General features: G+C 52.2%; 11 protein-coding genes across 11 annotated transcripts; 6 read left to right on the top strand and 5 right to left on the bottom strand.

The window, feature by feature from the left end:
- Positions 1 to 1,640: 1,640 nt before the first annotated feature.
- On the top strand, positions 1,641 to 2,932 carry CABS01_10071 (uncharacterized protein; the record flags this gene model as incomplete). Its single annotated transcript, XM_060543427.1, has 3 exons — positions 1,641 to 2,279; positions 2,361 to 2,513; positions 2,585 to 2,932. 3 exons carry the CDS (start codon positions 1,641 to 1,643, stop codon positions 2,930 to 2,932), a joined length of 1,140 nt encoding a protein of 379 aa, XP_060399608.1.
- Positions 2,933 to 3,627: 695 nt separating this feature from the next.
- CABS01_10070 (acetyltransferase) lies at positions 3,628 to 4,191 on the top strand (the record flags this gene model as incomplete). Its single annotated transcript, XM_060543426.1, has 1 exon — positions 3,628 to 4,191. One exon carries the CDS (start codon positions 3,628 to 3,630, stop codon positions 4,189 to 4,191), a length of 564 nt encoding a protein of 187 aa, XP_060399607.1.
- Positions 4,192 to 4,278: 87 nt separating this feature from the next.
- CABS01_10069 (uncharacterized protein) lies at positions 4,279 to 5,261 on the bottom strand (the record flags this gene model as incomplete). The annotated part of the gene is made up of 4 exons (XM_060543425.1): positions 4,279 to 4,419; positions 4,488 to 4,832; positions 4,900 to 4,965; positions 5,103 to 5,261. 4 exons carry the CDS (start codon positions 5,259 to 5,261, stop codon positions 4,279 to 4,281), a joined length of 711 nt encoding a protein of 236 aa, XP_060399606.1.
- Positions 5,262 to 6,046: 785 nt separating this feature from the next.
- On the bottom strand, positions 6,047 to 7,921 carry CABS01_10068 (LCCL domain-containing protein; the record flags this gene model as incomplete). Its single annotated transcript, XM_060543424.1, has 1 exon — positions 6,047 to 7,921. One exon carries the CDS (start codon positions 7,919 to 7,921, stop codon positions 6,047 to 6,049), a length of 1,875 nt encoding a protein of 624 aa, XP_060399605.1.
- Positions 7,922 to 9,548: 1,627 nt separating this feature from the next.
- CABS01_10067 (uncharacterized protein) lies at positions 9,549 to 11,505 on the bottom strand (the record flags this gene model as incomplete). Its single annotated transcript, XM_060543423.1, has 5 exons — positions 9,549 to 10,779; positions 10,873 to 10,907; positions 10,976 to 11,090; positions 11,155 to 11,341; positions 11,418 to 11,505. The coding sequence occupies 5 exons, from the start codon at positions 11,503 to 11,505 to the stop codon at positions 9,549 to 9,551; spliced, it is 1,656 nt and encodes a 551-aa protein (XP_060399604.1).
- A 1,057-nt stretch (positions 11,506 to 12,562) lies between these two features.
- CABS01_10066 (uncharacterized protein) lies at positions 12,563 to 14,268 on the top strand (the record flags this gene model as incomplete). The annotated part of the gene is made up of 3 exons (XM_060543422.1): positions 12,563 to 12,816; positions 12,866 to 13,525; positions 13,584 to 14,268. 3 exons carry the CDS (start codon positions 12,563 to 12,565, stop codon positions 14,266 to 14,268), a joined length of 1,599 nt encoding a protein of 532 aa, XP_060399603.1.
- A 237-nt stretch (positions 14,269 to 14,505) lies between these two features.
- On the top strand, positions 14,506 to 16,781 carry CABS01_10065 (carboxylesterase; the record flags this gene model as incomplete). The annotated part of the gene is made up of 2 exons (XM_060543421.1): positions 14,506 to 14,723; positions 16,475 to 16,781. 2 exons carry the CDS (start codon positions 14,506 to 14,508, stop codon positions 16,779 to 16,781), a joined length of 525 nt encoding a protein of 174 aa, XP_060399602.1.
- A 715-nt stretch (positions 16,782 to 17,496) lies between these two features.
- Positions 17,497 to 18,340, top strand: CABS01_10064 (flavoprotein oxygenase; the record flags this gene model as incomplete). The annotated part of the gene is made up of 3 exons (XM_060543420.1): positions 17,497 to 17,550; positions 17,613 to 18,194; positions 18,269 to 18,340. 3 exons carry the CDS (start codon positions 17,497 to 17,499, stop codon positions 18,338 to 18,340), a joined length of 708 nt encoding a protein of 235 aa, XP_060399601.1.
- A 4,068-nt stretch (positions 18,341 to 22,408) lies between these two features.
- CABS01_10063 (subtilase) lies at positions 22,409 to 23,764 on the top strand (the record flags this gene model as incomplete). The annotated part of the gene is made up of 3 exons (XM_060543419.1): positions 22,409 to 22,714; positions 22,779 to 23,108; positions 23,165 to 23,764. The coding sequence occupies 3 exons, from the start codon at positions 22,409 to 22,411 to the stop codon at positions 23,762 to 23,764; spliced, it is 1,236 nt and encodes a 411-aa protein (XP_060399600.1).
- Positions 23,765 to 24,546: 782 nt separating this feature from the next.
- Positions 24,547 to 24,865, bottom strand: CABS01_10062 (uncharacterized protein; the record flags this gene model as incomplete). The annotated part of the gene is made up of 2 exons (XM_060543418.1): positions 24,547 to 24,719; positions 24,784 to 24,865. 2 exons carry the CDS (start codon positions 24,863 to 24,865, stop codon positions 24,547 to 24,549), a joined length of 255 nt encoding a protein of 84 aa, XP_060399599.1.
- Positions 24,866 to 26,177: 1,312 nt separating this feature from the next.
- CABS01_10061 (uncharacterized protein) lies at positions 26,178 to 26,673 on the bottom strand (the record flags this gene model as incomplete). The annotated part of the gene is made up of 2 exons (XM_060543417.1): positions 26,178 to 26,267; positions 26,374 to 26,673. 2 exons carry the CDS (start codon positions 26,671 to 26,673, stop codon positions 26,178 to 26,180), a joined length of 390 nt encoding a protein of 129 aa, XP_060399598.1.

Below are 26,673 nucleotides of genomic sequence, written 5' to 3'. Positions count from 1 at the left end.
CTTGAGAGGTGATTTTGAAGTGACTGTGACCTTACGATACGACCATGACGCGCCTTACCTTGGAGTCTTATATGGCGGGTCATGATGTGGTCTTCAACGTTTGTATCCCATCGGCCAAGCTAGGAAACTTTTCCTTGACGTATTTCCGCCCCATTATTCGGCGACGGATTCCTAAAAGACTCCACGAAGAGACCGCGAAACCCTCGCACCGGTCCATCGTCCCTCGGCTTTCCTTGACTATTGTTGATGGGGAATCACCGAACCATGGGGTCCAATTTCGGGTGAAAAGCCTCCAGGGCCTCCGCACCCCGCGTTTCTCCGCACGGTAGTACGACGGTACAGGGGTTCGGGGCGCTCATCGACGGCAATTCCACGATGCATTTAGCCTGAATTTCTGCTTGGATGTGGTCATTGGGCCGCCTGTGACCGCTAGGAGGGGGCCGAGGGGGAATATTCCTTGGAGTTGGCTGATCCCCTAGGCAAAAGTTAGTTAAGAAGCTTATGGGGAGTTGGGGATCGCCTCTGTAGTCAGTGTTAAATCCCCCACCTTCCGGTCATGACAGAGTCATGGCATTCTTGCGTGCTGATATTGCCGGTAGAGCATTTCCTCGCGTGATATGAGGAAGGATTTATGTTCCCACCTTGTCGGTTCGATGGAGCAACAAACTAAGGTGGAGCAACATGCAATGCTAAGCACTCAATACATCCTTACAGTGTGCGGCAATGCGTAGAGAGACATGGACTATTAGACGCTTATCCGCAGCTTCAGCTCCGTCTAGTGCCAACAGCATATGAGTCTATATGATTCTATCAAGTTGTTGTGATGGCATCGTCTCATCTATTTCGTGGGCGCACACATTGTTTCTCTGCAGATACGAGATACCAGAAGTAGGGGATTATGCACGTTATTCAGGGCACCTAGACCTGTCCCAAAATCTCACATCATGCACATGTAACATCGACTGAAGTTTATCATCAGGCTCCGTCCTGACCTCAATCGTGATGAACGTCAGGCTGCATTAACCTGTGCATCAATTGCCCCATTCTCGTCATTTTAAATGTTTGACTCGGAGCGTCGCGAGATTTTGGAGCGAAAAGACCGGTCACAATGGTCTCCAGGAGATGGACACCTCGCGTACTTGGAAGCGTGGGAGGATGGTATGATCTCAACTTCCTCTTTGCGCCACGCTGAAGAGCAAGTACCATGCTGATTAGAAACTATTCAAAAGGCGATTTTGAAGAGGTGCCCATTCTTGCTGGGCCTCTGGAAGACTTCGAAGTTGATGATTGGCTTCGTCAAAGGGGCAAATTTTCACCAGCAGGTCGACAGTCCCGTCCAAGGGCACAAGTCCGTATACTGCTCTGCGAACGTTTAGGATTTCGACCTCTGGAGTTCGCTATGAGCCGTAAATCTTTTGTTTCGGTCGAACACGTAATTGGGCTACCATCTGTGTCTCTACCGATATTGGAGGGGAACGCAGGCACCCAACACGCTCATCTGAAATTCAAAGAAAATTTGAGCGGTCGGCCGTCGACCTCGCTCGAGGCATTAGGTACGGGCAATATAAGAACATTTCCAGTATACGCGAGTGATCAATTGATAACGTACTGCTCCAGTCCTAACAATAAAGCAGCCTCAGATGTTCCAGCTTGGGAATCTAGGCATGGCAATGTCCCACAATTTTGAGACCCGCACAACTCTTGCCTTCATTCACGGCTGGGACATCTTCTCCAACAAGTTAAAAATTACCAAGAAACCGATTATACCTCACATTGAAGCTATTCAGGAGATACTCAAGTCATCACGGAGACTCCTGTCTCATCCCCTACTTCTCCCCACCTTGTTCCTCCGACGGCATTTGACCAGAGCAGAGGACATGAGAAGGCAGCTGAGCTCCATGACAGCGGAAATTGAAAAGGCTATCGGGGTCACCCAGACAGCTCGGCTTTCCGGGAGAACCGTCCAGGATCAACGCATTGTGGAAGAAGTGAAGGCTATGGTCTTGGGCGAGAAGCCGAGGATTCACACGACCGCACGGATTAGCACCACGGCCACTGATGTAATCAATATGAAGGAGACTCTCGAGTGGGACGAAGAGTACGTCAAGTTTCTCCGCCGTGTCAATGACGACGTCAAGGTTCACCGTCGCGAGGCGCATACGCCCCTGGAGGCAGATCTGCAGCTCTGCGGCTTCATCGACCTTCTGGAGCGAGATGCGCAGTCTATCTCATCATATGCAACCAGGATGCAGTCCAGGCTGGAACTTCAATTCAACGTGGTAAGAAATTTTGAAAGACATCGAACCAGTGAGGATCAAGAGTGAAGTCATCCATCATCGCTAACCTTTGACGCACGTCAGCTCTACAATCTCATCGCCCAAGCCGGGAATAGCCTCAATATGCAGCAATCGACACAAGCCGGGCAAGTCGCAGCGCAAGCCGGAATGGACAGCACAGCTATGAAGACAATGGCAGTGGTGACGATGGTTTTTCTTCCTCCGACCTTTGTAGCCGTAAGTCTTACCATGTCGTTGGACTGCCTTTAGTCTTGACTCTTGAGGTGCCTAGCACTGCTGGCACATAGTCACGAAGCATCGCTGACCAGTTTTCTCGACAGACAATTTTTAGCATGTCCTTTTTCAACTGGCAAGCTTCATCGTCAAGCGGCGATGACGGCGGTGCCGAGCCCACCGTCGTGCCACAGTTTTGGATCTACTGGGCCGTCAGCTTGCCCTTGACCATCGCCATCGTGATTGGCTGGCGAGTGTGGTGGCATTTTCAGAAGGCTTATTATGAGACCAAGTTTCTGACACCAGAGGAGCACGTAGTCTATGAAGATAGAAGCCGTGGCAAGAGCCGTGAGAGGAGTCGTGAGAGGAGCCGCGACAGGACTCATGACCCGAGGCGACGGCGGTCACGATATCAAGTATGACGATTCACACTTGCTATTTGGGCACTTGGAGGAATGTGCTTTCTTATTTAAGTATTTTTCCCCTATAGTTGGAAGCGCGCATTCGTATTCGTATAATCCGATGAGTCACGCTTAACACTCTTATGTTTGAGTGGCAGAAGCACTTGGCACCCACGGCGTGCTCTCAAGCACACTATATCTGAGATACGCCCGATACGCTGGATTGGTTTCTGCTGTGCCCTATGATCATCGGCGATATCTTTACGATTTCGTTACAGGATTTGATAAATTCGAATAGTAGAATATTCCTCAGCTTTTCTTTGAAAGTTAATTGCCTACTAGCTTCTGAGATCCGGCTTGAATCCTCTCCACATCGGCCTCGGCTTGCTTGTACTTACAGTTTGACCGAGACCATCTGCCAATGTGGGGCCCATCCAACGTCGATACCGGGGGCCGGATCGAGAGCCGAGTTGAGTCACGTACCAAAGTTCCTTCTGTAGATAGCAAATACACATATAACATGGCCAGTTTTCTCTCAGCCTAGCTGAGTTTTCACGACTCATACCATCCTTTATTCGTCGTCTTTCGTGGAATTCCAAAAGATAACGAATGCCCTACTGTGGGACTTGTCATTCGAAAGGCGCAACTCCAAGCAATTTACACAATCTACCCACGCGCTCCGCCAATAACATCTTTCCGATATACACGCCTCAACCATGGCCTCACCCAGCACCGAAATGCGGGATCGCCGCTGGACGAGAGACTCTTACCTCATCTCGACAGATGCATCTCTCGTCTCCGTCACCCAACTCAACGCTGCATTCGCGTCGGAAGCCGTCTACTGGACCAAAGCCATACCAGAGTCCTTCGTGAGAGAAATGCTGGAAAACTCACTTTGCTTCGGCCTCTACGACACCACCACTTCTCAAAAAGAATCCAGCGGCAGCAGCGGCACCGAGACGAAGGAGTACCATCAATTAATCGGTTTCGCGCGTGTCGTCACCGACTTTGTATCCTTTGCCTACACCACGGACGTGTGGGTTGACCCCACGCTCCAAGGCAAAGGCCTGGGAAGATGGCTCGTGGGATGCGTGCAGGAGGTGCTCGAGCCGATGCCGTATTTGAGGAAGAGCGTGTTGGCTACCGATAGCTGGGACAAGTCTGTGCCGTTTTATGAGAAGATGATGAAGATGAGCGTGATTGGCGGGCAGCCGGGAGGCCAGGCGATCATGCAGATGAAGGGGAAGGGGGCGCCTGGGTACACCGAAAAGACCGACTAAAGGCTCACTACTGCAAGTTATAGACATTTGTATCCGGAGTTAGATCTATTCACATGTACCCGCCGAGTACCTATCTAGAATAATACGCTAGACGAGATCTCTGCGTAAGAACACCGTTCTTCGAATGAGCAAGTTGCCATCCGGATCCTTTTCCGGGAACCCGTAAAAGTTGTTGATGGTGTGGATCAGTTTATATCCTCTCCTTTCATACCATGCATGCGTCGGCGTCTACGTGAAACCATTATGTCAGTCGTCTACAACTCGCAACGATGTTAAAGGAAGCAGAGTCAACTCACCGGCGGAAGTTTTCCCTGCGCCACAACCATGGACACCTTTCTCAACTGGTCCTCCTTAGAGACCGTATCCAACATGAGCGTCCTTGCGCAGAGCGGCTCACTGGTGGCCATGCTCTCGACCAAGTCCATGGCGGCTCTGGCGATACCGCAGCTCTGCAGTGCGAATGAAACGTAAAGGCTCTTGATCCAGTAGACGTTATCCTTGGGGATCGGAAGATTGAGGGGCGCCGCGGCGGGGTTGTCGATGTCGAGAGAGATGTGGCCGACAGGGTGGAAGGACGCGCCTGTTGGGGTTCGCGGGGTTGCGCTGATGGATGCTGCTGTGTCTAGAATGGAATTCTTCTCCTATGGGATGAATGTGAGCATTGATGCACGCACGAGAGAAGGTTTAATGGGATTGGATTGAACTGACTTTGGGGTATTCGGCGATGTGCTTTGCCAGCCTTGCTTCTCGCTCAGGATCCTCATCTGCAAGTACCTGTGAGCGCGGTTAGTGGATGCACTGCTATAGAACACGACGTTCATTATGGGGATGGAGGAGAGTTGCGCCAGTCTCAATAAATTGCTGTGTTTGGCAACTCGAATAGCACCCCCTTTGTGAAAGCATAGACTTACAAGCCAGTAGATGCACTTGAATCCGGTTCGTTGGTTCTCCTGCCATTGCGGCACTAGATCCGAAGCCCAGCCGCATGCTATTCTCTGATCTGTCATTCTTGTGACGTGGTCTGGGGACTCGGGATCCCAAGGGATCAATTCGACTTTGGCTCTTGACATTGTGCTGACACTACCTCTTGCGCGCCCAATCAAAGTGGTGAACTGTCTTTTTGAATCCTTAGTCAAAGCCCGGTAGGAAGAATACAGGGAGTACTGTCAATTTGAATGAGAGGATTGGAGTTCAGTTTTAAGTTAAGAAAGTGCACTTTGAAGGAATGTCGTGACGGTGAGTCATTAAGTAGTAAAATGCAGCCTAATTCCTCCCAGATTGTCAGACTCTCGCTCTCTGAAGATTATGTTCGGTTGGAGCCGGTCGGCGGGTCTGGAGAACACCTAACTCACTCGGCCGGCTTCTTGGAACTTTCTTCGGCTTCGGTCACTAGAGACGGGGAACCAGGGAAGGATACTCGAGCCGACGCGTTACATTAGCGTTTGTGGGGCGCTCAATGACACCATCATCCCGCGCGGGTTATGGGTGGACGGAGTAGAGAAAGACCGTGAGAAACAGCTCAACAGTACGCGTCGGGCGCTCGTAAATCGTTTTGGGATGGCCCTCAAGGCAGTCAATTGGGCAGTGTAGCACTCAGATCGAGGGGTAAACTGGTTGGCTGCTCGCACCTAGGGGCTGAAAGTATCTTCATGCAGGACAATGTCACTGGTGCTTATATGTATCAACGAACCCTTGCTTTCTTAACGATTGACTTCATGTCAAGAATTTGAAGATGCTTGTTAAGATGTGATTGATTATCTTGTAGGATCCATGTCGCTCCCCAATAAACAAAGTAGCCACGATTAAACGCCCCCTTCCATTCTATCCGGTCATGCAAATGTTATGCTAAAGTCTACTATGAAGGCATCACCCACGACCCGTTCGAGAACCAGGTCCCGGCCTGTGTATAGTCTAGCGTCACACCGTCCTTCGTGTACGCAAATCTAAAATACTCGGGAAGCACCATCTTGGCCTTCCTCAACCACACAAACTCGTTGTGGACGGGGCCATCGGCAAAATAATACCGGAACCGCTCGACGTCGTTGACTAGAGCGCTGATACCGTCGAACTCGTTGGCGATATTTGGCGGTACGAGCCAGCTGAAGGTCACACTGGGCTCAAAGGAGCCCGTGGAGAAGATTGGTTTCGCAATTTGCGGGAGCAGCGAGTTGAAGGGGCCGTCCTCGCGCAACTCATCGGGCGTCTGAAGAACCGAGTCGAAGCCCCATCGCGCGATGCCGTTGACGAAGAGGCCCAGCAGCATCCCCTGGTAGAACAGAGACGTCCGCGTCTGCATGCTGGTACCAGGGAGCAGACAGAATGCCATGATGTAATGGTGCACGCGGAGGTCCACGCCCGGAATTGAGACGCCGACAATGACGGCAGCCAGGAAAAGCGCATAGAGCGCAAGAAACCGAGGTAGTCTCCCCTCGAGCCAGAAGAAGTAGACCTGCTTGGCCATCACAAAGGTCAGGATGATCAGGATGAGAGCCAGCGCGGGCTTGGCGCCAGGCTGGTGCTCAATGTCGTGTGCCGTGAGGCGCTGGATCGGCATCCATCCAAATGTATAGTTCGACAGCGCGCCGAACCAGAACCCTCCCAACCAGAGCGCCGTCTTCTCGAACTGGGCCCTCACATCTGTGAGGGTTCGTCTGACGCAGAGTCGGTAGAGCACGGCGGCGCAGAAGAGTGCAGGAAGCAGACGGCCGGTGAACTTGGAGATACGATCCGGCAGGACGGAGGCAGCGTGCCGCGATGCTGTGGGCGGATCGGAGCCGAAGCTGACATGGGCAAAGATGCCGACAAAGGAGACGAAGAACTGCCACGCCGGGCTCGTCGTGAAGAGGGAGAAGATGGAGGTGAAGAACATGGATGTCGGTAGAAGAGCCTGGCGGGGGTCACGCTTGCCGCACTGAAGGGACGGGTCCGAAGTGAGGTTGTACGACAGCGGGAAGTACGAGTCAAACGGAACGGTCTCGATGCCGTTCTTAGTCGTGCTATTGAACCTTGCGTGCTGGCCGACACGATGAAGACGGCCGCAGCCTCCGCTCAGGTCCGTCACGATGCCTGCATGGATCGCTGAAGCGCAAATCATGGAGTCGCCGCGGTAGATCTCGTCGCCTACGACCAGCGGCTGGTAGACGATCTCCCGGTCACCGACGGCGTGGGGGTTCAACAACTTGTGAGCCATGCAGTTTGCCGGACACCTGAAAGAAAATGAAGAGTTCGTAAAGGGCCTGCAATCGGCACCGTCAAGCCCGCACCCATTCTTGAAGCGCCAAAGGGTGTCGCCGCAGTCCAGGTTAATGACATCCTTACCGAGCCCATCCCTGATCGCCCGGGACGACGCGAGTGGAATGGAGAAGGCGACGGCCCACAGCGCCAGGAACACGGCAACGACGACGGCCTTTCGGCGCGGCGTCGGCGCCACGAGGTCCAGCAGACGCGGCGGCGCTTCCTGGACAGCGGGCAGGACGGGCCGGATGGTATGTACGCGCGGCGGTTGAGGTCCGGCGAGGCAGTGCCGCTTGTGGGGGACGTGAGGGCCGAACTTTTGCTGCGAGAGCAGCGAGGGCGTGCTGGATGTGCTCTCCTCGAGCTCGTAGCCTTCTTCTCCTTCGGCTAGGAACTGTGCCTCCTCGTCGGCGCTCCGGCGCGACGACGCGTCATAGTCGTCGTCCATGTCCTTGAATGGGCGGTCCCCGACGCGGGGACCATCGCCGGCGCCCATTCTGTCTTCAACCTTCACCGATCCCTCACTTGGCCCTCTCGCCTCGTCTGTCTCTCGCACACCTCCCAGGGCGTGTTCTCTCTCAGATTAGGCGTTCACAGAGTCAGTCTATGAGTACATATGAGTACGTATGTGCGATTGACTGAGTGAATAATGTAAAGGGTCTGAATTGAAAATCGACCAAAAGTTGCTGACAGATGACGTGTGGAAAAGCAAGGCTGTGTCTTTTCCCTCTCAGCTCTCAGGGGGTGGGAAGATCCCGAACAGGCAGCAAAGAAACAAAGGAAGACAAAGTGACGGCCGGCGCTTAACGGAGGCGACGTGGTCGAACTTTAGACTTTCAAGAGCCACAAAGAGGATAAGGCCGCCATCAACGAACGCCTCCCAAAAGCCTCAAAAGGAGCTCCTTCAAGGGTGGAAATTAGTACGGTGATCGGAAGGATCGGAGGGGCGCGCTACGCTCAGGAGGGGGAGCCGCCGTGTTTGCTGTCTGCCCAAATGCCACGCTTCTCGAGTCCCTTGCCCTCGCTCTACCGCTCTTCCAGTCCTTTGCCTCCTCTGTGACACGAGCGTCAAAGCTTCTTTTTCTCTTAAGGGAGACGAGACGCCAAACTGAGACAAACAGTGGAGATGTTTCCAGGGATCTGCTGCGGTTAATCGGCGCCGTCGGGGTGCGCTTCCTTTGGCTCCCCTGCTGCCATGTTTTTGTCTGAACCACTGGGATTCCATCCTTTGTTAAGCGAACAACTGTCAACTCCTAGACTCTTTCGACTGGTTCACAAGACTCTTGAAGAATCCAAGATGACTCTCAAGTCTTCAAAGGACAGGAGGAGAGAGCCTTGCAATCGTTTTCGGTTGGATTTTCCAAAGCCAGCGACCTGAATCTGGCTTACTCAATCTGAAACTAACAAGGGGCGCCTTGGCCAGGGTCTCACAGGGCAAATTTTAGCTCAAGATGAGACTAATATAGCTATCGATACGAATCGGCGGTGAGTCGGGGTGAAGAAATCAAATCAAAGCAAAGCAAACGAGGGCAAATCTCGGCCTGAGAACCCAAACGTCGTCCTCAACTTGGGAACTTTCAGAGTGACACTAACCGCGAATGTGAATACTGAGCCTCACTTCAGCGGCTGAAGAAGCCTCAAACCAAAAGAACGGATGGCCCCGAGGCACCAACGGAGCGTCGCTACCGTGGCTTCTAGCGTGCGGTCCAGCAAAGTCAAATCTCCAAATGACATCAATTGACTTTGAATCTGCATCATAATTTTCTTGAGTAGCAGAATCAATTACCTACCACAGTAGTCGACGAGAAGATTGGCATAATGCAGTACTTGCACAGTCATTCCTAAGAGTTGGGACACTTTCACATGGTCACGGGTACAGATCCCGCGTCTCTGGAAGATATTAATGTGACAGTTCTCTCAGGTTCAGTTCGTTTAGCTAATGCTGCTTCCCAATCATGGCATCAGAAATCGAGGGGCTTGACCAACTGCTTCTACAAGGTGGCGTGGCAGCTAGCCATAGGGACCTCATGTCCTGGTACATTCTGTCGCGCGCTCAACTCAATTACTAATATTCATCCGGTCGAAGGACCATGTTCCCGATAATACCTCGTCTACAACTCTGCTCAGATGTCACAAGTATACTCCATCGTCAAATCAACCCGGGGAACACCCTCGAACCCAGCAGGAACCGCGTAAGACACGTTATAATACCAGTGGTTTCTCAACTGCTGCCCATAGGAAATCGGCAGCTTGTCCAACCCTGGGGCCGAAACATTGACGCTCAGGCACGGCAGCTCTTCCAATCCGGTAATCGTCTTCCCGCCCAGCGTCCACGAAGGCGGAATCCCGGATAGCGCAAACGTGAAAATATCAGACCCTTCCTGCGTGCTGTTCGGATATGACACGCTGAGTGACCTCTCGCCCGCCACGGCCGAAATGGTCGATGCCGAAGGGTATAGCAGGAAGAAGCCGATGTACGGGTACGGCGTGTGCAACGGGTCCGAAGCCCAGTGCACGATCGCCGGCACGAACTGATCCCCGCGGTTCTTGGTCTCCGCAAGCTCCTGTCCACCGATCATGAGTGGCGCGCTAACCCACGACGTCGTCGTGCGCGTGGCGTCCGAATCCAGTTTCTCCTTGACCTCGCGCGTGATGCTGCGCTCGCCGGCCCAGGGGCCCTTCGCCTTGAGCGCCGCCGCTGTGCTGTTGGAGATGTGCCGGGCCACTGTGTCAGAAACCAGCGCAATCGCCGCGCCCTGAGCTGCATCGAACAGCAAATCGCCCTCGCCCTTGGGCGGCTGAGGCCCGTATTCGCGCCCGAAGACGGCCCACCAGTACATGGGCAGAATGGATGAGTGCTTGGTCATATCGCGGGTGTAAGCGCGGTCATAAGGGCCGACGAGGTTGCCCAGGTAGGGGTTGTAGTGCGCTGCAATGTCATCCCACAGCTTCGTCAGAATGTACTCGGCGTTCTTCGTCAGTGTTGCGTTGCGGGGACCATAGGCGATGTTGGCGGCTAGAGCCCAAACGTCCATGCCGTAGTAGTTTGGCGCATTGTACTCCCCAAGGGTATTTGAGCCGTTAGACTTGAAGAGCTCAAGCAGCTGGGATCCTTGAGTGTTTGCGAAGTTGATAAAGGTTGCGTTGCTGCGACGGGCGCCGATCCAGCCTACTGTAAGGGCACGCATGAGGCCCGGGTTGGAGTATCCCAGTATGAGGTTATCGCCTTCGGGGTAGCTACCGTTGCGCCTCATTGCGCCAATGGCTTGGATCTCGAGCGCATCTTCAATTTTCTTGACGAGGTCTGCGCCCAGGAGATCAGAGTAAAGTTCGACGTCTTGTACTAGTTGAGTCCTGGATCATATTAGTATCATTGGATCCTTGTACGTCCTCGAACCCTTCCAAATGCCATGATGTTGGACTCCTTCAATGTGTCCAAAGACTCACCCTATAAATTCTCTCCAATTTGGGTCGTAAGTAGTCTAGATCTGTGGTCAGCGGACTGCGTCTGGGCTGGCAACCACCGCTTTTGCACTTAGATTATGCTCACATAGATCTTGGGAGGGTACAGCTCAGAATCCGGCGTTGGGTCCGGCTCGTCGGGCGACAGCTTGAAAGTGCCATACCACGCCGATTCGTAGTCCGAGGTCATCTGGCTCGCCAAACTGCATCGTAGTCCACAAATTAGCACTCTCAGCCACTCTTAAACTCTTCATCCAACCGACTGACATGTTCTCAATCGCCGCCTTTGCGTTCTCCACGTCGTCGCCCTCATTGCGATGGAGCAGACCCGCCGTGTACCAAGCCGTGAAGCGGACGGACCACGGACCCTTGTCTTGGTACCAAATAAGGTTGTACGAGTCGTCCCATCTGGAGTCCTGGACCCCCATAGAGAAGTCGAATAGACTTTGGGCATCTAACAGTAGTGTAAGTCAATCTGGACCACCTACTTGATATCCTAGATTTCTTCTATGTCTCTGGCGTTTACTTACTTGCGGAAAGCTTTGGCTTGCTGGCCGCGGCGGACCCTAGCGTTGCGCCAGAGGCCACAAGCGAAGCGACAGCTAACTTGAGATGCATGGTGCTTGTAGGAATGCGATGAGAAGTACGGAGCAAAGCCGGGAAACATTTTCTAACCTGACGTATCCATCTCCCTGCCGTCTCATGCCAGCTACTATATACCGAAAGTGACCCTCAGCGATCACATAGTGGATATCACAGCAAGTCCATAAGGGAATTGATCAATTATTCCGTTCACACGCGAGCACCTAGCCGGGGGTAGATCACCACTCATCAAGAAACACCATCATCAACCCCTCACGCCAACCTCACTCAGGCTTCCTCGACCGAACTGCTCCTAGCCTCCCTGGCCTCTCTACAGGTCCACCAATCACAGATACCATTTTCAGCTCTACAAACCCCGGTCCGAACCGGGCCGGAACCGGTGGACCATCACCGTACCCCGGGCGAGGTTACATACCCCAACTTTGGTCTTAGTGAGCTGCGCTTGGGCGGAGTCTAGGTAAACGGGTTTGCGGGGTGAGATCCAAGAACCACGCGTTGGTCTCGGGAATGACACCATATGAGAGCCGGGGATAAACGTCGGGAAGATCATAGAGGCTGCTGGGGCAAACCCGATATCCAGTGCTTGTATAGCTGCGTGATTCGATAGTGAAGAACCTAGTCTCCGAGGGGATGGTACAGCCTCCACTTCTACAGAGGTCATGTTACCAGCGGCATATCTATCGTCGCTCCTGATTCGGACGCATTTCGCCCGAGTATCTCGCCAGTGGCTGATAGGCGCTGCCTACCCGAGCCCATGGATCCTTTGAGAAAACCCCGCCGGTATCTCCTGATCTCCCCTCGGGAGCTCCTATCGGCAGACTGAGGTTTACACGACCCCAACAATCTCTACTCTGTGAAATGTCCTACGTGACTCCGGCCCGGAGGTTGGCCGGACATAGTAACATCGAGCCTGCTATCGGGAGCCGAGTGGGATACGAACGGATCGGGCTTGGCTTGTTATTATCTCGGAGCTCGTAGCATAATAACGACACCGTATTCCCCGTCCCTACGGGATTCTGCCATGTTGAGTGTCTTCGATTGATAGGCAATGTCTCGTTCTTCGACCGCAGCAATGTCGCAAAACGCTGCCGCAACAACTGAGCCGGCCGGCGGTATCCCCGTTACTGTTGACGCTGCTATCGCGAACAAAAGAGGGGCATTCGCTTGGTTCTCAAATTCGGGAATCGTCAAGCTCAACTGTGTCATCGCGCTTTCGTTGGTATCGAGCTACGCAACCGGCTACGATGGCTCAATGATGAATGGCCTCCAGTCTCTGGACACATGGCAGGAATCATTCAATAACCCTGGAGCTCAGGAGCTGGGACTGTGAGTATTCTCATTCATCAACCGCTGAGTCTGCCCTAACATCAGAAAGACTGAATGCGATCCAGAACGTGGGCCAGCTCCTCGCACTCCCCTTCTGCGCCTGGTTCTGCGATCGCTTCGGACGCAAACCCGCCCTCCTAGTCAGTGCCTCCATCCTCCTTATCGGTGTCGCCCTCCAAGGCGCAGCCCAGAACGTCGCCATGTTCATCGTTGCTCGCGGTGTTCTCGGCTTCGGCCTCGCGCTCAATATCACCGCCGCGCCTCTTATGATCATGGAGCTCGCGTACCCGTCCCAGCGAGCGCCGCTAGTATCCATCTACAATTCTCTCTGGGGATTGGGAGCTTTGAGCGCCGCGTGGATTACCTTTGGTACATTTCGGATCGGGAACACGTGGGCTTGGAGGATTCCTTCGATCTTGCAGGGACTTTCGAGCGTGGTGCAGCTCGGGTTGTGCTTCTTTATCGAAGAGTCTCCGAGATGGCTCATCTCAAAAGAGAGGGATGCGGAAGCCGAGAAGCTGTTGGTGAAGTACCACGCCAACGGCGATGCTTCTGACCTCATCGTTCCATTGGAGATGGAGGAAATTAGGACGGCACTGAGGTTGGAGGCGGAAGCATCGCGGACTACGTCGTACATGGCTTTCTTCCAGACACCAGGTAACCGGCGCCGTTTTTTCATCATTCTTGCTGTCGGTTTCTTCTCACAGTGGTAAGTCATACGCTTCGCTACCTCGCCTATTCATCACCATCTGAGTCTATCTTGATAGGAGCGGCAACGGTCTGATCAGCTACTACCTGACCTTGATTCTCAACTCGATCGGGTATACTTCCCAAGACACGCAGACGCTAATAAACGCCCTCATCACTCTGTGGGGATTATTCTGGGGTCTCCTCGCCTCCGTTCTCGTCAACCGTTTCCGCCGCCGAACGATGTTTCTCGCTTCGACTATCGGATCCCTCGTGTGCTACGTCATCTGGACAGCACTTCAAGCAACATATGAAAAGCAAACCGACCTCACTGGCGCAGGATCCCCGGGCCTCGCAAAGGGTGTCTTGGCCATGATCTTCTTGTACAACGTCACGTTCACCGTGGGATGGGGCGCGCTCCAGGTCACCTACGTCGTGGAGATTCTGCCCTTCAACTTGCGTGCCAAAGGCTTGGTTCTTTACAACTTGTTCGTGGCACTGGCGTTGATCTTTAACCAGTACGCCAACCCGATTGGTGTGACGAACTCAAAGTGGAAGTACTACATCACGTATGATGTGTGGCTGGCTTTTGAGGCTGTGGTGGTGTATTTCCTGTTTGTGGAAACAGGAAAGATGAGCCTGGAAGAGACTGCAGTCATTCTTGATGGCAACGAGGATAGACTGACCGAAGAGGTGGCTCGGAAGACAGAGAAACTTGCGTTGGAAACGCATGCGCATGTTGTAGAGGACAATAACCATGAGTGAGCGGATCGGAGCCGCTGGAAGCAGTCACATACCTCGACAGGATGTCCATATATTCTCATCCCTGGATACCTATTACTCAGGTTGCATAATACAGCGTGGATACGTTTAAGTGTTGGTTGTGAGAACTTGATCCTGAATGAATTAATCTGCACAAAATCACAAGTTACTGAATCAAGATCCAGTTGCTCTTTTGACTGAGTTGAACTTATATTTCACGGTGTTCAATGGTACTGAGGAATGCCCTTCGAAGGCACACCTGCACCGAATGCCGAAGCTTGGTTCATCAGCAATGATAACGACTTTTTCATTAATGCTCTGCGAAGGCATGCCTACAACTATCTAATCAACATGCCGCTGGGCTACCACGAGACGGATATCATCCACACCTCTTTCAACCGGGAGGCCAGTTTGAAGGGGCCTCCGCTAAACGCATCGGCGTCAATCACAATGCAAGCGTACGTGACGAATCTTGAATTGACTGGCTGCCCAAACGGCGTGAGCCTTTCATTTATGGTTGAAATGCAACTTACATGTTAATCTATGACGGACTCCCTGTTTCACATAGCGATGCAATAGACAGATTCTCTTTGTGGCAACAGGCGGACTGCAGATGTCAACCAGCCGCCTACGAGACTGACATGACCCCCTCACATATCAAGCAAAAGCACTATAGACAGATCTTAAGTATAGACTTTCGATTTATCTATCAAGCGGTTTGTAAAGCATTGGCATCTAAACACAAAGTTATCCACTATTGCTATACCCCGTCATCAACAATTCTAAGCCCATGCTGGAATACACCCCAACTCTCTTTGCCTAGCCGTCACTCTTACTTACGCCACCTCAAGTCTATTTATTCCGAAATCTTTGTCCCTTCAATGAAATGTCTGATTTGACACCGTGTAGTCGCAAGTCCGCTTGAAATCGAATCCCTCTTGACTCCATGTTTTGTCAACATGACCGATTCGACTAGACCAAAGTTGGCGCGATGGGGTTCAATGACTACTAATTTACGCACGTAAGTTACTTCGCTGAGGAACTGGGCCAAAGAGAGAATAATATTATGCGGCAGCATAAAAACGGTCGTCGCCGAGAGCAAGTTACAGATTCTGTCCAAGCTTGCCGGAGCCTCCATGTCGGGGTGGCCGGCCCCGCACGCAGGACTCAGAACATGAAACACCTGGGTGATAGAGCATGGCCGTCTAGACGCCAAAGGCTCTGGTTTGTGCCAGGCGAACTAAGATACACGTACTTGATCAAGCTCTCTATCAAAATTCTGCACTGGTGGATGTGGTGATGAAAGTCATCAATTGACACTTTTGGCGAATACTTTAATATGGTTGTCGCCTCGGCAGAGAATGTCCTTCGGCAAACGATGCAATTTGGCACGGAAGTCAAAATCAGAAAGTCCGCTTGTTCCAAAGTCTCGGCTATATTGCAGTTGTCACATCATCACCTTTCTCGACCTTTATTCATAAGATTAGAGTTCAAATAACTCCACTTTCCAGGCTGTACCAAGGACGTCTCTGACGATCGCTGGTGGCCTCGGGATGCAAAGCACAGCTTGCCAGCGCCTTGCCAAGAGCGCCGCCGAGTGAACGACTCTACTCAAGTGGATCGTCCGACGCCCGCTGTCAAGTATGAGAAAACTTGGGTACCGGTGCCCTTCCAGTTGCTTCAGACTTTATTTTAGTAACGAAGACAGTATGCATTGGCCCGCAGCTCGAAAGTCAGTTTTGCATCAGCAGGGCAGCTCCTGTTTCGTGTTAGCAGCACCGGCTTCTAGAAGCAGTCTCTGGCTGCTCTGGCTACAAGGTTCGAGTCAGTCAATGCTGTGCTTGGTGATGCACCCAGCCAGCTGCGCCCAAGTCTTACGACATCGAGAACGTGAAGTGCAATGTAGGTAATGCAGCAAACCGAAGACCCATCCGATAACAAATCGGTTCATGTGGGATAAATACCCCAGGCCCGGCCTAAATAGTTTCTCGAGTCTCGACTTTCTCGAGCAGCCAAACACCACCTCCCACTTTGATACAGAAACAAACATTCTCTTCCGAACCCAGCATTCGAATTACATCTTTATCTTTCAACAATCAATTCGAGCGTTCAATATGAAGCCATCCGTCCTTACAATGACCGTGGCCTTCTTGGGGCAAGTACACTCGCTGTGTATTTTGAAAAAATGCACATATTAACCGACTTACAGTGCAGCAGTCTCCCAAGAGATCTTCCGTTGCCGTTGCGCGAGTGCAAGCAATTTTGACGTAAGCCTGGAAGGTATCTCAAGCCTGTGTACCTCCAAGGGTGGAGAGATTGAGAGCGCAGGCTTGTGCGTCAAGGTGCCCTCCAGATTTACAAACGACGAGTGCACAAAGGTCGAAGCCGGGGCCAAGGGCGACTGTATCGTCGACACCACCTCCGGCGGGTCCACCAGCTCCGTGTCATCGCCCGCCGCTACGGCACAAGCTACTCCGAAGCCTAGAGCCGTCGATCCTCAAGCTTGGGTGGCCTAGATGGTTAAGAGGACGAGTTGTTGCCGATGAGGGCTTGCAGGGTATATCTACTATCCCGTCAAATGTCGCCCGACTCTTTGAACTTAGTAGCGCTTACTTAAGATACCACTATAAATCAGTCTTGATTTTACCTACCTCCACGAGACTTGATGTACTACCAGGTTTACGATGTTCGATGGCACCACGCCTTAGGTCATGTGAAACTGCTTGTTGGGGATTGTTCCGTGGTCCCTGGTGCTGTGTGTTGAATACTTGAGTCGGCATTCACGCCGTTGGAAGCTGCGCACAGGCTAGCGATCATGATGAAATAAGAGCAAGCAAAAATGATGAAAGTCTACAAACAAGATAGTTCAAGGGTTCACTCCGTCTTTACGGTGGACAGTTGTTTGGTTCTCAGTCAGGTATTACGGCAAATCGGCAAGTGGGCATGTGAAATTGGGCCCGAACTGTCCGAAAGCGCAGCTACTGAAGCGCCGAATACTCCGACCCAGTGACGTCAAACGGTTCCGAGTGTCGGACGACGGCGGGAGTTCAATAGACCCCTCACTTCATCAGTTGGCTTCACCGACCAAGGGAAATTCGGACTTCAACCTGACTTTGGTTATAAGTTGCCAAGAAGTAAACTACATAGAGTCACTGAACTTTCGATCTTCGGGTAACCTTTCACGCTTAGAGTTCATTGAGCATTTTTTCGACTATCACAACCTTGTTTACAATGTTTTACCAGCCCGGTGTTGATGATCACGGTTTACCATATGATCCATTTAAAGTGAGTTGCCAATCGCATCCCAAAAGACGCTATCGACTTTCCCGCTGAACATACGTGTCTAGGCATGCGTAGTACCTCGTGCGATTGGATGGATCTCATCCGTCTCACCCGAAGGCGAGCACAACCTAGCTCCCTACAGCCAGTTCACAAACGTCAGCTTTGACCCGCCCATGGTCATGTTCAGCGCGAACCAAACGTACGCTGAAGACCGAAAAGATACCGTCAACAACATTGAGCGTACCGGAAGCTTCTGCTGGCAGCTCGCAACGTACCCCCTCCGGGAGAGCGTCAACATCTCGGCGGAAGCCATCGGCCCCAACGAGGACGAGTTTGAGAGAGCTGGCCTAAAGAAGACTTGGTCAAAGAGTCTGAAGACGTCCGTCCCCATGGTTGCCGATTCGCCTGTCCGCTTCGAGTGCGAGTATATGCAGACAGTGCGCCTTCCCGGGAAACCGCCAATGGGAACTGTCGATGTTATTTTTGGCAAAGTTGTCGGCGTTCATATTGATGACAGCGTCTTGACGGATGGGAGGATTGATATCTCCAAGACAAATCCAATTGCCCGACTAGGGTACTTCGAGTACGGTATCATAAACGATCGCTTCGAGATGATTGTACCTGGAGATAAGCGCATGCTCATTGGGGTAAGTTAAGTGCCTTTCAAGACTCACAAAGTTACGAGCGAGGTGATTTATTGACTTCTGACTTTCTTATTCAGCTCGAGGGTAACGCAAGTAATCACACCAAAGACAACCTCAAAGGAGCTTCGGGTGCGGATGCCTCCGCCTGAAAGAGTAAATACGAGATTCAGATTGCCTCCATATAATATTAAAGACCCAAAGAACCTCTCAAGATGGACTATGGGATTCTGTCCGAGGATTATCGGCTGCTTCGTGTTTGAGCATCTTCAAATGTACCAAGCAGTTACCGAAAGCAAAGTGTTCGTGGACTTGAACTGCATTGTTGTCAAGCTCAGAATTCTAGATATCAACAAGCCTGTATTCAGACTCCAAGAATATAATAGATGATGCCGTCTAGTGTTGACAACAAGCTCTCAACTAAATTTGGTGACTATATTTGGGATATCTTCAAACGTTCGACATGGAGTTGACTACTTTGATTCATTGCTACAGAATATCCCAGATGGACTTAATAAGCCACCGATACAACTATCGAGGTATGCGGAATACGTCAATATCTTATGTTATCTGACTGGCGATCCAGATTCTAGTTGTCTTTGACCACTTATGAATGTCCTTTACGTTTGTTTTGTTCCTAAGCGATTGAAGTGTACAAGTTTCGTTCTATTCTACTTGCACCATACTAGGTAAATCATATAGTCACGCAGCCTTTTCAATATCGAATTTGCTCGAAACTTGCTCATCAATTCAAATTTTGTCTACTTCGGCCGGGATCAGTAATCGAGATCTAGAGTGAATGCCTGCAATCCGACGCTGGGGGCCCAGTCAAAGGCGCGACACGCATGCAAGCTTATCTTGTAAGGCTAAAAAGAGGTTGCCAGAAGTGTGCTCTGACCCGATTCTCTGGATAGGGCGGCTTCCTTTATTGTAATCCCAGTAGTCTGGCAGATTGCAGAATGCGGATAGAGCGCAGCGCTGTTCACAGCGCCCTAGACATGGGGTTGCTAACTGTAAGAAATTTCCTATCTTCCGCCGCGATACTCAAGAACTCTCCTCAGGCGCATTTTCAAGCTTTGCACGCGGTCGCGTTTCTCGTAGAATAGGCGCATTGTGTAAAGGAATGAATTGCCGATTATACTCAAAAGAATGAGCCTCGCGCACGGAGAAACGAGCTCCAGTTGAGACCATAGTCAGTTCAGCGACTCGAATTCTTCAGGCATTGAGAATGTATCTTTGGCTTCGTGGTCACTGAAGCATTTTTCACCCAGTGGGATCTATCGTCGCATTGCATACAGCGACTGGGGGGGCCGTCTGGTTAGCCGGCATGTGGGAGGTTATCGGTTTGCTCCCAGAGTCCCAGACATCAGCCTGCCCGATTAGGCAGTGCAACCCACCAGTACCGCAGGTTACATGCACCTTATTCTCTACCTTAGCTTCAGAAACGAACAGTTGATCCGGGATCCGAGAGTCTTGCAGAGCCTCATGGACGACACTATGAAGCTTGGGAGCTTTCAACCCAAACACAAGGTCGTGATGACTTCAACTTCTTGCACAGCAACATGCTGACACTGTAATATCTGTGCCAAGCCGGTGTCAATACGAACCCAGTCCCTATCGGCCCCACAGAGCCTGTTGCTTGGCAACCTGGAAATGGACCTCGTCAAATGGGGCCTCGAGGATCGATGGAGTCTTCACATGCCACGCATGGACGCACTATGTGGTTCTCGAATTCAACCCACCGGGCCGTTGTGGTTCTGTACTTTAACATAAACTACGCTGACATCAAAAAGGCAGAACAGACGATCTAGCTGCATAATAGTCCCAGTGAATAAGTGGGAAAATCGAATCCGAGCACGACACCTCGGCCCCCCGCGAGACTACCGTGGGAAGATGTCCAAGAAGCTCTTTTCGAATGGCCGACCTTTGTGATGCCACATCAGCGGAGTCTGAGCGAATACCCCTTAGCGCGGCTAGGTAATTTATCTCCTTCCTATTTCCCTCCACCGTACCGGCCTGGCCCCAGAATATCTGCGATGTCTGCGCAGTGCCGAGAAATATCAGGGGAAGCTATGGCCGGGACGGAAAACATCCACCGCTGGTTCCAAGACGGGCATGCGGCATGCCGTCATCTCTCGTTTGCCCCTCACGTTCTTTCTTCTCAAGCCTCATCAATGTCTCTGCCGGTGCCGCCGCCCACGGCCCGCACGGGGGGATTGCTAACCCGGAACCTCACGAGAAGACCAAGAGAGGAAGACAGAGATACGTTGCACGGACGAGAAAGAGGCAGATATCCTGCTTGCTACTGCTGAATATGAAGCCTGCCATTGAGTATGATTACGCGAGTCACGCGATCGGGCGGCACCGAGCCCATCCGGCCTTTTCCTCTCCCTCCTTCTCTCGCTGCCCCTAGATTCCTCAATCCCTCAGCCACTTGACTTCACTATCATCCCCGAGAGGCCCCGTCCAGACGCGCCCCTCTTCCTTCGCTTGAATTAGTCAAACGTTAAACGGCAGTTGACCCCAGTCAACGAAGCAAGCCGAGCTTCCTAGTTGCGGCTCTTGGCGAAGACTCCGCAGCGTTAATCAACTATCAGCACAGGGGAAGTCGGGCGCTATTCGCTTCTAACTGGCGCGCTCTTGGGCGGAGCATCCAGTAGCATCAGTGAAGCTGGCATGGCCACTGTCATCGCCGCACGTATTGAACAGCCTGAATGAGAAATCCGAGCGCATTTCCCCACAAGCCAGCACGGAAAAGCACCGCCTTCGCACGCGCCAATTTCCAAATGGGAGGACACCTTCATCAACAGGCTTGATGATCATTTCAGGAAGCTGGCTGCCAACGCAGACGTGGGATGAACGCATCGTCTTACTCGCCTCAAGGTTACTCACCAATCTAGATGTTTGCATGTCGGTTTTCATCTTCCGACGTCGAATCCAGAATGCGAACCCACACGATCGATAGGAATACGAGGTTGTGGGAAAAGGCAATATGTCATTTCTTGGTGTCTTCACTCAACACAGAAGGCCGCAGCTGCAGAGTTGCGCCAGAGTCCATGTCCTCCTCGAATGCAACAGCGCTTACCCGCATATTCTGCCCCAGACCATTCACCCACCATCACGCATGGTCCTGTACCTGAACCTCGCTGATCAAAGACCGCATCGGGGCAGCTTTCTAGTTTAGACCGCGATGCCAGTGCTCTTTGGTCGGCAATTGGGCCATATGGGGATCTCCCGCCTCCAGATAGTCTATTGCAAGACCCCCTCTATGGTCGGAAATCAGGACGGATGTGGCAGGCGGGAAGAGGTTAGGGCGCGTGTGGAGTTTGCGTAGCTTTTTAATTAAGTCCTGGTCAGTTCGTAATCCCTACATCGGGTGGCCCAACCAATGTCAACACGCGACCTTCCACATTAAGCATAAGTTGAACTAATATGGCTCCTCTGTTAAGGTAACCTCCGACGGTCTTGGTAAACAACTCCCAAGCAAATCAAGAGCCGGAAACCCTTTCCAATGTCTCATTCAATGGTAAGTCAGCTCGAGTCAATTCATGCCTCCAGCCAACCACAATTCTGCCTCCGCGGGGCTAGTGGTGGTCGGTCCTCTCATTCACCTTAGATAATCAGATTTGATGTTCTTTGAAGTTCGATCCATCGGCGTAAAGTTCGGGACCCCTTTCTCGCTTGACTATGCTGCCGTAGTCGGAGCTTAAACCCGGCCAGAACCACATTGACAACATGACAAAAGATCCAACTCCCAGATATCAACCGGGGAGGAGGCCTGAGACAAGGAAGTTGAGCCAAAAAGCTCGGCGCGCTTGAAAACAGCGGGTAAGGAAGTAGGTCAGCTTTAGCTTTCTGGAAGGTAATAGCTCCTAAACAAGCATGTTCGTTCTCGCGTGCTCCCATGGAGTCGGGGAACCCACAACTTTCCTTGCTCAAGTACCTGGCACCTCTCGCTCTAGGACCAGTTTAGGAAGCTTGACAGCTCCAAGCTGGAGACCGTAGGGCTTGGCGGGACATCACGCAAGATACTACACCGATATGCGCAATATCAAGAATGGAATCGACAGCAACTCCATTCATCTCAGCCTCCGTCGATATCTTGGAAATCCAGTATAAAGATGGACACGACATCCGCCCTATCTTCATCTTTCGTCTCTTCAGCCCCATCCGCTCTCCTCTGATCACTTCTCCTCCTCGGTTCTCCCCTCATCATCACAATGGCCTCCCTTCGCCGCCTCGCTCTCGCCGTCGGAGCTCTGCTCCCGGCAGTTCTCGCCGCCCCCGCTGCCGTCAACAGACGCGCTGAGCCCGCGGCCGCCCCTGGCAAGTACATCGTCACCCTCAAGGAGGGTGCCGCTGCCAGCGTCGAGTCCCACTTGAACTGGGTCGCCGACGTCCACAGACGCTCCCTGAGCAAGCGTGACACCGTCGGTGTTGAGAACACTTTCAACATCAGCAACTGGAACGCCTACTCTGGCGAGTTTGATGAGGCTACCATTGAGGAGATCAAGGCCAGCGCCGACGTAAGTTGACGAATATCAGCCACTCAAGATATCACATGAGCATACCTCTAACACTATGATACAGGTTGCCGTCGTCGAGCCTGACTACTACATGTACCTCTCTGACTTCGAGGTTGAGGAGCGTGCCCTCACCACCCAGTCTGGTGCCCCCTGGGGTCTGGGATCCATCTCCCACAAGACCTCCGGCTCTACCTCGTACATCTACGACACCTCTGCCGGTGCCAACACCTACGCCTACGTCGTTGACTCTGGTGTCATCTCCACCCACACCCAGTTCGGTGGCCGTGTCACCCTCGGCTTCAACGCCTTCACCGGCACCCACACTGACACCCTCGGCCACGGCACTCACGTCGCCGGTACCATTGGTGGCTCTACCTACGGTGTTGCCAAGTCGGTGAGTTTCACTCCTATAAGCTTCTTGCGTAATTGATACTAACATCCCATTCTCAGACCAACATCATCTCCGTCAAGGTCTTCCAGGGCGCTCAGGGCACCACCTCCTCCATTCTGTCCGGCTTCAACTGGGCCGTCAACGACATCACCTCCAAGTCCCGCGCCGCCCGCTCCGTGATCAACCTGTCCCTCGGTGGCCCCGCCTCTACCACCTGGACCTCCGCCATCCAGGCCGCCTACACCCAGGGCGTCCTCTCCGTCGTTGCTGCCGGCAACGGAGACGAAAACGGCAACCCCCTCCCTGTCTCCAGCCAGTCTCCCGCCAACGCCCCCAACGCCCTGACCGTTGCCGCCATTGACTCCAGCTGGCGCCCGGCCTCCTTCACCAACTACGGTGCTGGCGTCGATATCTTCGCCCCTGGTGTTTCTATCCTCTCTGCCTGGATCGGCGGCAACTCTGCCACCAACACCATCAGCGGTACCTCCATGGCCTGCCCCCACGTTGCCGGTCTTGCCGTCTACCTTCAGGCTCTTGAGGGTCTCTCTACCCCTGCTGCCGTCACCAGCCGCATCAAGGCCCTCGGCACCTCCGGCCGCGTCACCGGCACCCTGTCCGGTAGCCCCAACCTCGTTGCCTACAACGGCAACGGCGCGTAAATCAACCTTTTATGATATGGTCAGTCATAGCATGAAGGAACCGTGGGTGCCAATAATATTAGGCACGACCATGTTTTCTCCTTGAGCTATAATAAAGTAGTTGATTGGGATGGTAGCTAGAATAACGATCAATCCAATAAGTCTTATTCACATAACTTTGATTCTTGCTTGACTTTGAATGCTGGGATTCTCATGATACTAAGATATCTGTAATTACATGGCGCGTAGAGAATGTCTCGTATGGTACACATCCTCTTGATATTCATGACCTTGACAGATATCCCATGTGAGGAGATGTTTCAGTCTTGGGGTGCCGGTTTGTAGTTGTCTTGGTGACATCAGAGCTATGCACAGAATCTTCGGCTAATATCAAGGACTTGACTCTTAGAACCTACATAATTATCGTTCTCTTCAGAGGGCTGTAAAGTCGATGCTCAGGCAGTGCGGACCGGCCACTCATACTACCATGTGGGTAGATTGAGCATGATCATATCAATGGCTACATCTGTCATTGATGAAGTAGGTAGGTCCCTTTGATTTAACTCTTTGGCATTGTTTATCGAAACGACATATCCGACGAATACTTGTCTAAGCTAGAAATTACCCCTCTACATGTTCTCTTTGTATGCATCGAGGGTAGTAGCAAAACAAAGCGAAGCAAGACGCCTTCACCACCAAAGCCAATGATATCATCCTTTCCCTGAACAAACAGAAAACGCCCCAGCAATGAATAGGTAGTATGTGCAAGAATCTCTCCCGAAGTAGCTCTGAGCTACGAGGGTTTACGATCGGCCCAGAGCGTTGAACCAGCTTCTGCGTGGGTCCTCGGAGGGATCCTCGAAGACCTTTTGGCGGGCGGCTTCGCTTTGAGGGTTGTTGTACTTAGAGAAGAAGCGATCCATTTGCTGAGACTCAGTCTTAAGCTGGGATCGGATGTTCAGGGCGACGGCGGAGACTGCGAGGCGAGGTGTGTTAGTTGACTTCACTGGAGACGTGGTAGGGCTGAAAACTGGGCTTACCAATGCCGACGGTGATGGCAGCGGGGAGGAATCTGGCAAGAGCCGGGGTAGTGGTGGGAATTCTGGCGGGTTGGTTGACCATTGTGAGAGTTGTGGGTTGAAGTGAGGTGGTTGCAGATCGTGTGAGTGTGAACGGTGGGGTGGTTCAGGTAAACCGGGGAATAGTTGCAGTGGACTTTTGTGTAACTGAAACACTGAAGAGTTGAGCTTGCTTTTGTGTGGTCGATGTGAGACTGGAGTGCATCTAAGATCGTGTTTCCCCCCATCTTCGTTGAAGACATTTATGTATCCGAACTCGCCTGCCTCTTACCTGCTTCTCCCGAGCGTGGTGTGGTTGGCGTGGTCATCTTTCCCGGTGTTGTCTGTTGATAGTTCGACTCTGCTCGAGGGTGGTGCGGTGTTGCGGCCGGATCTGGCGGTTTGGTGGTGTGATGTGTGTCCCGATGGCGCGGGTCTGTCATTTTTCTCATTTTCCGGGGGGTTCCCTCCAAGCTGCAGAAGACCCAACTGTCAAATTTTGGGCATGGAGAAGGCCGGAACCCCTGTTCTTTCATGGCTCCTTTGGGACCAAATGGGGGCAAGATCTTGCACTAAGCCTGATTACTCTTGCGCTATCCCTCGTTGGTTGGAAGGATTTTGAAGATCTGAACCTTTCTGCGTGGTGTCTCTGCCCAGCTGTGCTCAGCGTGACTCTGCAAGTCGAACGATGCATACCGGGTTCTCTTCGTAAGCATGTGCTCTCATTCGTCGGGTCCTCGCGGCGCAGCAGTCCAGAGCTGGCAGAGCGGGCAGTCCAGTCCCTCGGAAGGTGTTCTGTCGGGCCATGTTGGCTGGAACGCCTAGATTGATGGTATCATGGACTTCGCCGAGCGTATTTTGCGCCGGAAGGAATGAGGTCATGCCTCGTTTTCATGCTCGCTGTTGGAGCTTGCGCGCAGCACGGGAATATCATGGCCCGAAGATATTGATTTCGTGTTTGCTCTTGATTGAGCATTCCATGTCGCGAAATAACGGAGAGCGCCACGGCAGATGCATAGTCCGGCAGCGCCGAAAGACACCTTTTCGGCCCTTGCCGCCTCTCTCTGTGCTTCCTCTGTGCTGGGAGCGTCAGCTGACGCCTGCAACTCAGCTGAGTTTGGAGCGTCAGCCGCTCTACGAGTCAGTTCAGAACCACACCAAAACTCCAACTTGGCAACGCCTTGTGCCGGACGAGCAACTTTAAGCCATTGTAAAGTGGGAAAGCAAGTTGATTTCCGCTGAATTCTCTATACGCATGGTATCTGAGGTAAAATTTCCCGTTGCAACTCCATAATTCTCAATCAACATTAAACGCTCAAGTCAAGAAGTTGTCAACAGACCTCTCTCTATGAACTCCCCACCATCGCGCAAGCTCCTTAGCAAGTGAGCTTGACATTCTGTAAAGTTGATTGAAAGCTGATGTTGCACTTCTCTCCTGCTGCCAAGCTGTATGTTTTCCATGCGTTCTATACAATATCGACAATTAGCATTGTTGCTTCCGCGTTTTCACCATATTTCCATGTAGACACCCCGACATCAATGGCCGGGGAGGGGCACATGTCTTTTGCTTACCTTGTTGGTCGTTGGGTTCCAGAACTGCACAGCAAAGTTCACCTGGTAGTTGACCTCGTTCTTCATATCGTAGAAGAAAAACTCCTTCTCGTAAGTCTTTTGGGTTGGATTCGTTCTGCCGATCGAAAGGGTTTGCAAGCCGACGGTGACGCTAGTGCCGATGTCTCTCGGGATGGAGTATGATGTGCATCTTAGTGGGTTGTTTCCATCGCCGGAGCCAACTTCAGCGCACCCTGCCTCGGCGATGCTAAACAGGAGTGACATTGCGCCAAGCGCGCCAGAGAAGCCGGAGAAGTGCAT

Source organism: Colletotrichum abscissum, assembly GCF_030869225.1.
Source record: "Colletotrichum abscissum strain IMI 504890 chromosome Unknown Scaffold_25.1, whole genome shotgun sequence".
Taxonomy (NCBI): domain Eukaryota; kingdom Fungi; phylum Ascomycota; class Sordariomycetes; order Glomerellales; family Glomerellaceae; genus Colletotrichum; species Colletotrichum abscissum.
This window is presented reverse-complemented; position numbering and strand designations above follow the sequence as displayed.